This window comes from Fistularia commersonii, chromosome 2 (genome assembly GCF_037954325.1).
Source record: "Fistularia commersonii isolate RoL2024-O1a breed Wild chromosome 2, RoL_Fcom_v1.0, whole genome shotgun sequence".
Classification (NCBI taxonomy): domain Eukaryota; kingdom Metazoa; phylum Chordata; class Actinopteri; order Syngnathiformes; family Fistulariidae; genus Fistularia; species Fistularia commersonii.
The window spans coordinates 27,394,954-27,405,178 of NC_141285.1; the positions used below are offsets into that span (position 1 = coordinate 27,394,954).

The 10,225-nt window shown below is 53.8% G+C and overlaps 1 protein-coding gene across 1 annotated transcript in view; it reads right to left on the minus strand.

Annotated features, from left to right (window-relative positions):
* Nucleotides 1-4,180: 4,180 nt before the first annotated feature.
* Nucleotides 4,181-10,225, minus strand: part of LOC147236891 (uncharacterized) — a 46,395-nt gene continuing 40,350 nt past the window's right edge. The window contains exon 5 of the mRNA XM_086163078.1: nt 4,181-8,638. Coding sequence (XP_086019204.1) covers nt 6,246-8,638 — 2,393 coding nt within the window. The 3' untranslated portion in view covers nt 4,181-6,245. The remainder of the gene's footprint in view (nt 8,639-10,225) is intronic.

Genomic DNA, 10,225 nt, shown 5'->3' on the forward strand with positions numbered 1-10,225 from the left:
ACATGTATGACCGAGACAAAGTGATGACTGAGACGGTTCGCACGTGAACAGAGGAGTGTTTATGTCCAAACCATCTCAGTCATCACTCTCTCTTGGTCACTTTGGTGAAGATCTGGGTTGAAGGTTGCTGAATGTGGAGCCGCCAGGCAGGAGGTCTAGAGGAAGACCAAAGAGAAGGTTGATGGACGTTGTGACAGAGGCTAGTTGATGTGAGAGAGGAGGATCCAGAGAACCCGGTCAGATGGAGAAGGTGGATTCACTGTGGAGACCCCTGAAGGGAAAAGCCCTAAGGAAAAGAAGAATTTGGCACAGGGGTGCAGGACATGTATGACCGAGACAAAGTGATGAACACTCCTCTGTTCATGTCCAAACCATGGTGAAGATCTGGGTTGAAGGTTGCTGAATGTGGAGCCGCCAGGCAGGAGGTCTAGAGGAAGATCATATAGAAGATGGATGGACGTTGTGAGAGAGGATATGAAGTTAGTTGAGAGAGTTGAGAGAGAGAGAGTAGGATAAGATGAAGTAGGTGGATTGGCTGTGGAGACCCCTGAAGGGAAAAGCCCAAAGGAAAAGAAGAAGTAGTCTTGTTTTCCTGCTAACGTCTCAGCTAGCTTCACTCTCCTGTTTCCAATGATGTCATGGAATCCGTCCTGGAGTCGCCTGCAAATTTCTCACCAATTCTTATCGTTTTTAAGCTTCAAGGGTACTCGAGGATATTCTGCATGGTTTTTGTTTGACTCCGTTTGGCTCTCAGAAGCAGTACTTTTACTAGTCGTGGGTGTTTAGCACATGACCCGAGCGGAACTCGGCGACGCTCGGATCTGCTCCACCTCTGGAAGAAGTTTCCCATATCTGGCTTGTTTCTCCCAGGAGAGTCCTGCAGGCGGGGTCGACCCCGCGACCTCCGGAAGGTTCTCCCATCTTCATCGGGAGGAGCAGAAGATCCCACGCAAACCCCTGTTGGGATCATCAGGACCCACCAGCTGTTTCTGCTCGCCGTGACGTGAACCTCCCGCACGACCCGGCGCTCCATCCAACCTGCGTCTGATTGGCCGCCGGCCGGACAAGCCCCGCCTCCCGGGAGACCTTCCTTCGGACCCTCCACCTGTGACCCGCAACCTTCTGGAGGTTGTTAGCGAGACGCTAGCGGCGGACGTTCCCGTGTCACGTGACCTGGAGGGGAAGCCCCGCCCCCTCGCGCCGCTTCGCCGCCCGCCTCCCACCCAGGATTCTCATTGGCCGGCGCTTGAGTGGGAGTCCGGTCTCTCTGTTACCTCCAAAGACGGCAGGCGGAGCGCCAACGCCGGAGAACCTTGGAGGCAGTTTGTTTGTTTGTTAGCGCAGACACATTGGTCGCCATGGATACGGCCGCGCTACATCCAGTCGGTTAGATCGCACACACACACACACACACACACACACACCTTGACTGTGCCTTTTAATGGGGGGGTTATTTGTGTTTGTTTTGTTTTTTGCTTTTTTTTTTTTACCTTCTATCTTTTTCGTCACGAGATCCCGCGAGACTTCGCGAGACTTGAGAACCTCCGGGAGACGAGGGTTTCATTCAGTTTCACCGAACACACACTTTCAAAAAGAAAAAAAAAAAAAAAAAAAAAAAAGCTTAGATGTGTGTTTAGGTCTGTCAGGATGGAAGCGACTCCCTCGCTTTTTCGTTTGACGCGCATCTTTGTTGCCACGGCGACTCCACGCATTACATCAAGTCACGCAGGAGTGGCGCACGTGGTCGTGGGGTTGTGTGGGAGGTGTGTGTGTGTGTGTGTGTGTGTGCACTACCAGAGCCCGGTCAGCTAATGTTCCCCCTCCACTCACACTTATCTATGCTAATATTCATATTTTCTCCTACTAGCATTTAAAATCACGCCAGTGGACGGAGGGGGGGGTTAAATGTCAAGTTGTTTTTTTCGGACCGCGGCGCGAACGGATGAGATTATGCTTTATGCTAATGGGATTATTTTAGTTTCATTTGTGCCGCCCAGGTTTTGTGGAAGTTCATGTTTTGTAGGGTCGTCGAACGGAGCTCACCTGTGCGGGCGGCGCCGCTCGCCGTCAGGGTTTTATTTTTATTTTTGTTTTATAATCATAATAGCCCGCGGGTTTTTGTTAGCTTCTCTAGCTCGGAGTGATTGACGGCTGACACGACCGGCCTCTCCGCCGCCACTTCCATCCCATCATGTCGAGCGGCGGCGGCGGCTAAAAGGAAGCTAACATTAACGTAGCGCCGCAGATGCTACGCCGCTATTAACTCGCCCGCCATAAAGTGCCTGCCTGAGTCACGGCGACCATCAACCTTTCCCGGAAGACAAGAATCGCACAAGGCTGCGAAAGCTTCCGAAACACACACACACACACACACATGTGGTCACACTTTGTGAAATTAATTCCATACAGTCCCAAGTTTTAATGTCAAAAGTTTTTTTTTTTTTGTTGTGTGTGTGTGTGTGTGTCGGTTTTTAAAGGTCACCGAAGCAAATTACAGAGGAATCGTTCATTCGGTAATAAAGTGAAGACGTCTCTCAAGCGCACACACACACACACACACACACACACACACACAGGGCAGCCCCAGGTGTCGAACATGTTGGCTTTTTATGCCGTTTTAGTCATGGGACGTTCCGGCAGCAGCTGTCGGAGGATCCTGGTCCCCGAGCAGCTGAGCGGCCCGGGGGGTCTGCGCCAGATTTTGTATAATTATATAATAACATCATAATCCGCGCTTGAAATACTCTCTTTTTAACGCCGGGAGGTGGAAGGGGGGGGTCACGGCTGGGAGGACGGGGCGCGTCCCAGACGGTTATTCCAATCTGCAGTTTCATTATCACTATTTTTATTCCTCCTTTTTCTTCTTCTTCTTCTTCTTCTTCTTCTCCAACCTCTATGACTGCTGATTTGGGTTGTTTATTTCTGCTGATTTAAAAATATACAAAATAAACTGGGTATTTTGATCAGTCACACCCTCCAGAGACGCGCTTATTATAGTTAGACATGTGTTTTCAAGGAATTCGATTTCTATTTTTTTCTACATTTCCAGGTTTTATTTTCAGACAGAGGTTATATATATGTATATTCATTCATTTTTAAATACTTTTAAATATTTTAGTTTTTTTTTTTTTAATTTTATTTCCAGAAAAAAAGTTGATGTATATGTGTGTATATACATATATAATATTATTGTTATTTTATATTATATTTTACACATATATATATACTGTATATATATATATATGAGTGTGTGTGTGTATATATATATTTTTTTTTTCCTAGTTTAGTTTTTTTCTTAGTTTAGTCATTTTCGTTGTTAAGTGAAACACTGTTTCTACCATTTTATTGCATTTCAACACATACCAGCCGTTTGTACTGTGCTATTTTACATTTCCTTTTCCTATAATTTTATATTTGCATGAATATAAGCCAATTATAAGCTTGTACAATGCATACTCATAACTCCACTGCATCCCACGCATATTTTAATATTATTGCAAAGCCCAAGTACCAAGTTAACCAAGTACATCGTGAAGTGAGGACCACCTGTGTGTGTGTGTGTGTGTGTGTGTGTGTGTGTGTGTATTAAATTTATTTTATTTATTTATTTAATTCATTTTTCTTTTTCTTTTTTTTTCTTCTTTTCAGTTTTTTTTTATTATATATATATTTATTTATTTTTTTTAAATAGCCAAGTTTTATTTTTGGACAAAATTTGATATATATATATTTATTTTTAAATAATTTTTTAATGATTTTATTTTAAGATGACAGACTGAACGGTTGCCTTATGAATGAGAGGGTGAATGGTTGCACGTCTCTATATGAGGCCCTGTGATTGGTCCGGAACTCCGTCCAATGACGGATAGAGAATAAATATATTTATATATATGTATATACAAGTTAAAACATGGAGAACATTTATTCTGTTTTGTGTATTGTTTTTTTCTCAATCCCACGTTGTCGACATGGTAACGTCGTTCCAGCTCGCCGTCGCCGCGGAGATGCACCGCTTTTATCGCCACGAGCTTCCTCAGATGTTTTAACAAGAAATTATTTCAAAATGTCAACTCAAACGCACGGATTCCCCGATTTATCCGCCGCCCCGGAGGGTTCACGAGACCGAGGCGCTCCGGAGGGATTTAGAAATAAAAGATAATAAAGAAGAACAGCACCGCCGTTTGGGTGGATTGATTTATTTCCATTTAATGCTGCAATCAGAGGCGGCGTCTTACATTAGCAGGGGGTTACGGTCGCGGATGGGACGCGCAGAGCTAAAATAAAAAAACCAGGCAGGTACGATACGGTTAGCGGCGCCCTCCTCCGAACGCTTCCCGGCAGGAGGCGGCAGGAAATGGCATCTGGAGGACGAGGCTGTTGATTTACTAAGTCATGATACAAAAACTGCCTCATTCAAATGAGGCTCGGCTACAAAAATACATCTAATAACGTTGTTTTTGTTCTGATTTACAGCCTCGCCGCGAGTGATTGTATTAAAACTACATTCATGGAGGACACCTGCTCCTTTACGTCGCCATGGTGATGGGCCAACCGGAGGAGGAGGGGGACCGGCGGGATCCGGCAGGTAGGCTTTCACCAAGTCGGCCATCTTTAATCGGCGGCGGTCTTGTTCACGGCGGTGCTTCAAGGGAGGACGTTGAAATAAAACCAAGACGAGTTCCAAAGACTCGTCTTCAAATCCAGGAATCCAAAACCTGCGAGGGTGAAATCCACCCTCTTGAATGTCTTAAAGGTCTCCTTTAGCCCGTCGGCTAATCCCGACCCCCGACTCCGACGCCACGCCGCGTTCAAATCCTAAACCAATCCCCCGTAAATTTAAATCTTCTCCCCCCAAATCCTCCGGTTACGAGACGTCGGACGCCGGAGGGGAAAACATTTGGGAAAACAAAACACGGAGGTTTGCGACGGACGGCGAACCGGACGCAGGCTTGGAGGATCTGGCAGCGGCGCGTTTCCCCGTCGCCCCTGACGACGCCGAGCCGAAACAAAATGTTCCGCCGCCGTCTCGACCTCGAGCTACAAAGGAAAAATCCACCCCGAGGGCCGAGAGGGGAGAAGATCGCCCCCGGCGACCGCCGTTCCCGCCGAGCTCCGGATTCCCGACATCGCCGTCGGCCCGTCACGTTTGGGGAAGTAGCGCGCTAGGCTAGGTTAGCGTTCCTGTGTCCGTACGTCATTGGAGGAGATCTTTGACTTCCAACTCCGGCGGTTCTTGTTTTCTCCTCCAATCGAGAAGAAGACTACAAGTCTAAGACTACAAGTATGGTGCCCACGAAAGCACCGCACATCTAGAAGATACCGTAGGTTCGAATTGTTCCCCGCCCTTTCCGATCACCGGCCGTGACCCCGAGCGCCTTCCAAACGGAATATCATATTTGGCCGAGCTAGAGACGCCACGTTTTGCTGAAAATCTCGATTTTAAACCCAACGGCTCGAATTCCGGATCATCGCCGCTGCCGTTGGAGATCTCGACGTTCGTGTCCGTCAGCGATCCGCACGGAACTTGTTGCTCTTCAGGTTTACGGACACGTCAACAAGGCACTTCCTGTTTGGATTATTACGTATTAGGATTCAAATCTCTGCTAAACGCCGCGATGGAGTCGTCGGCTCTGAATCTTTGGATTTGTTTGGGAGGCCCGGCTTGAGCCGGACCCATCGGGACCAGGACCGGGAGTTCCGGGGGTCGGACTTCGGGTCGCGACTTTCGACGTAGCCTGCGACATCGGCGAACCGACGTAATCCTTCGCCTCATTGGACAGGAGATTAAGACTGAAAAGAACTGTCAGTTTATTGAGTGACTGCGGAGAGAAGGGAAAATATCTGCTTTTTACCAAACAACTGAAGACGCATTCTTGAAAACAACTCTCACCTTGAAAAATAAGGTAATTATCTCACAATTCCGGGAAGAATTGCGTTCAGAACGAATGAACCCGGCCTTCTATCGCCTGCCCGAACCAGACCGCTGACGCCGAAGTAGCGACAGTAGCTTCAACGCACGTCGAGTTTCTGGAAACGACGTTTTTAGCTTTCCGTCGCGTTTTCGTTTTCCGTCGGCCGACGAAGCCGGGGACATTTTTCCTCCCTGAACGTGCCTGGCGAGAAAACGAGCGCCGCCGAAACCACACCTGATGTCGAGGGCTGGGATGGAGGCGGCGGCGGCGGTTCTGAAGTCCAGGCCGCCACCGCCTTCCAATAGGAAAGGTGTCTCCATTGGTCGGACCTCGCTAGAACAACACCTGCAGGGGCACCACGGCCGGGTGGGCGGGGGGGAACAGCGGCGGGTGGTGGCTCAGGATGGGGTGGAATTCCGTCGCCAGGGGATACGGAGGCGGGACGTCCAGGAGGGGAAGGGGGGAGGAGGCGTAGAAAGATGGCGGCGGCGGCGGCGGCGGCGGCGGGGGGTTGATGATGGGCGACAGGTGGGGGTTGAACGGGGGCAGGAGGTGAGGGTAGGAGGGGACGGGCAGGGGGGGGGGCAGGAGGGACAGGTGGTGCTGGATGATGGTGTGATGGAAGGAGAAGGTGGAGGAGGTGGAGGTGGAGAGCGAAGGTCCGAGGAGGAGAGGCCCGCGGAGGGGGAGGCGCGGCGGGGGGAGGCCGCGGGGGAAGCGGGGCCTCTTCTCCGGGTAAAACTCTTTCCGCCGCTCCCGGTCCTCCTCCTCCTCCTCCTCCTCCTCCTCCTCCGCTCCCTCCCGTTTGCCCCGGTCGCCATGGTTACCGGCCGGATGCGTCCCGTCCGGCGTGGCGCCGACGCGCGCAAACGCGGCGTCTCCGCGTCCCTCCGGTGCGCACCGACACCCGTCGCCGTTACAAACCGGCGGCTCCGCGTCGTCCACGCCGTCGTCATGGTGACCGTCCGCTCCCGCGTCCTCGTCGGTCCTCCGCCCTCGCTTGCGTTTACCGGCCGGCGAACCCCCGCTCCTCTCGGCCGCCCGTTTCAAAGCCGCTCCCGGTGAACCGGCGGCGGGAGGCGGCCGTTGCGCCGGTGTAATCCCCGTGTCCGTGTGCGGCGCGGCGGCCGCCGGCGTTGTTTGCCTTTGACTCGGCGCCGTTTCCCGGGAGGGCGCCGGGACCGGGAGGATAATCGCCGGATCAAACGCGGCGTCCCGCCGAGGCGGCGGGGAGGAAGCGGCTCCCCGCCCGCAGGCCGCGTCTCTGCGGGGTAAAGGCGCGGCGGTAATCGGCGGGCCGCTCCCGCATCCCCCGCCGCCCTCCGCCGCTCTCCTCTCACCCGGATCCCGCCGCTCGGCGCCGGAAAGCCGCGTCTCCTCCGCCCTCCCGCCGTCTTGCGTAATGGCGGGCCGGCGTGCGGGCTCGGGTGCGGGGCTAATCGCCGAGTCCCGCCCGGCCCCCCCGCGGACGGGCTTTCTCTGCCCCGCATCCGAGCCGGAGGACGCCTGCGGGGCCCGGCGCCGCTCCGCCTCCCGCCTCCCCTGCGCGCACAGCCGGCTGCAGCGATTACACCGATCCGCCGGAAGATGACTTAATAGCGACCCTCGCCTCTCGTCGTTCCCGCCCGCCCTCTCCCGCTCCCGGTCCCGGTCCCGGCCTCCCGCCGCCCGGTGCGCCGCCGGATTCCTTAATAGCCCCTTATCTCTCCGCTCGTCTTTCTCCGCGCCTTCTCTTTTCAGCCGCTCCTCCGCCGCCTGATTCTCCGTCATGACCCTCCTCCCCCGGTCCGGCTCGTCCCCCCGCTTCCGCTTCCCCCGCTTCCTCATCCCCCGCCTCGCCCCTCCCCGCCGCCGCCGCCGCCGTTTCCCGGGAGCGCTGTCGCCCCGCCGGCCGTGACGCGCCGCCGCCGCCGCCGCCGGTGCGTCTCCGGTGTCAGCGGGGTTTCCTTCCTCCTCCCGTCCTCCCTCCTGCCCCTGCAGGCAGTCCTGAGGTCTGCAAGCGGTCGTGCTTGGCCCCCCATCGGTTCCGGTCCCGGTCCCGTCTCTGGTCCGTCCGTGTGCTCTGAAGTCGTACAGCAGCGGGTTGACGCTGTAGGACAGAGAAGGTCCGGTTCTGGTGTAGCGAACCATCTCCGACGGCCAGAGGAGGACGCGCCCGCCGTCCCGGCTCAGGACCCGGCAGAAGGGCTCCTTGGGGCGCGGGGGGGGCGGCGGCGGGTCCAGAACCGGGTCCTCCCGGTCCGGGACGGAGGTCTCCCGCGCCTCCGGCCCGGTCAGGTAAAGCCGGGCTTCGGCTCCGTCGTGGTCGTCCGCCTCGGTCGCGCCGGCCGACCCGGCGCCGGCCCACGGGTCCACCTCCAGGACCGAAACCGGAGTCTTGAACGGCGGCTCCTTGGCTCCGTCCCGGCCGGAGCTCCGGCCCGCTTGGATGAAAACCGCCGCCGTCTGGTGCAGAAGGACGCAGCTCCTCTTCGGCAGCGAGAAGGAGACGGGCCGGACCCGGGTCGTACCGCCGCTCAGATACCCGCCGGGCCACCGGAGCTTGTCGTCCGTGTTTTCCCCCGCCACGTCGGAGGCGGCCGGCAGAGCGCCGTAGTCCAGGCGGTCCTCGCTCACCACGCAGGCGTCGGCGGCGGCGGCGGCGCCCGGCTGGAAGGCCCAACGGCCGCTCTTCAGGAAGCGCTTCTCCAGAGGCAGGAACGGCCGCAGCAGCGAACTCTGGCCTGCTGAAACCGCAAGAACATGCAAAATTAGAGGTTCTGAGTCCTGGACGCTCGGCGTGCACGTCTACGTGGAAGGTGCACGAGGTGTCCACCATGTGGAGCTGAATAGGGTTAGATGGAGAAGGAGACCCCTGAAGGGAAAAGCCCAAAGGAGAAGAGGAATCTGTCACAGGGTGCAAGACATGTATGACTGAGCCAAAGTGATGACTGAGATGGTTTGGACATGAACACTCCTTTGGTAAAGATTTGGGTAAAAGGTTGCTGAAGGTGGAGCTGCCAGGCAGGAGATCTTGAGGAAGACCAAACAGATGATTGATGTCTAGTGAGAGAGGAGGATCCAGAGAATAGGGTTAGATGGAGAAGGTAGATTGGCTGTGGAGACCCCTGAAGGGAAAAGCTCAAAGGAAAAGAAGAATTTGTCACAGTGGTGCAGGACATGTATGACTGAGATGGTTTGGACATGACCACTCCTCCGATGAAGATCTGGGTAGAAGGATGCTAAAGGTGGAGGAGGTCTAGAGGAAGACCAAAGAGAAGATTTATGGACGTTGTGAGAGAGGATATGAGGGTGGTTGGTGTGAGAGAGGAGGATCCAGAGAATAGGGTTAGATGGAGACGGTGGACTGGCTGTGGAGACTCCTGAAGGGAAAAGCCCAAAGGAGAAGAAGAATCTGTCACGGGGTGCAAGACATGTATGACTGAGCCAAAGTGATGACTGAGATGGTTTGGACATGAACACTCAAACCTCACTTCCTGGTTTGTTTTAGCATCAGGCTATTTCCTGGTTCCGCTCAGCGTGGCGGAGGAGTGGATTTAATTTCCTCCTCTTTCCGGCTTCACGCCGTCCGACTTAACTTCCCGGCGAGCGAGCGTCGCCACGGAGACGAGTTCACGCTTTCATCGGAGATCCCGTCGGCGAGATGGTGGGAAAAGGTCAGCTGCCAAAACTACACCCGAAAAAAAAAAAAAAAAACACCCACGGTATTAATTTGTTTTTTTTTTTTTTCTTCCTGTCGAGAACGGAAAGAGCAGCGATAATCCCAACACACACACACACACACACACACACTCCGTTTCGCTCGGTTCCCGGGCCCCGATAATAGGATCATCTCTGCGGAAAGAGTCGGCTGCCATAGAAGAAGCTGCCTTCGCTCTTTCAACACGTCCGAATGAGATTTACAGGTGTGGGGGAGAAAAATAACCGGCGTACCCGAGTGTGTGTGTGTGTGTGTGTGTGTGTGTGTGTGTGTCGAGAAGAGTAGGGGGGCATTTAACATTTCATATTTATAAGATATATAAGGAGACTTCAGAGAGGGGGGACACGGTGCCAGACATTAATTTAACTCCGAGTCGAGGCCTGGCAGACAATTCCTGAGTGACAGCTTTAAAATGACTCCTAACTTTAAAATATCAAATAAAAAATAAAAAAAAAAAGTCATGCATTATGTAGCCCTCCGCCCCCCGCTGCCCCCCCCCCCTTGTCGAGTATAGGTTTCCGAAGCGAAATCCTTCAAATGGATTATTAATCTCCCAATACTAAATGTAAAACTACATTTAGCACTCGTCTCCACTGTGTGTGTGTGTGTGTGT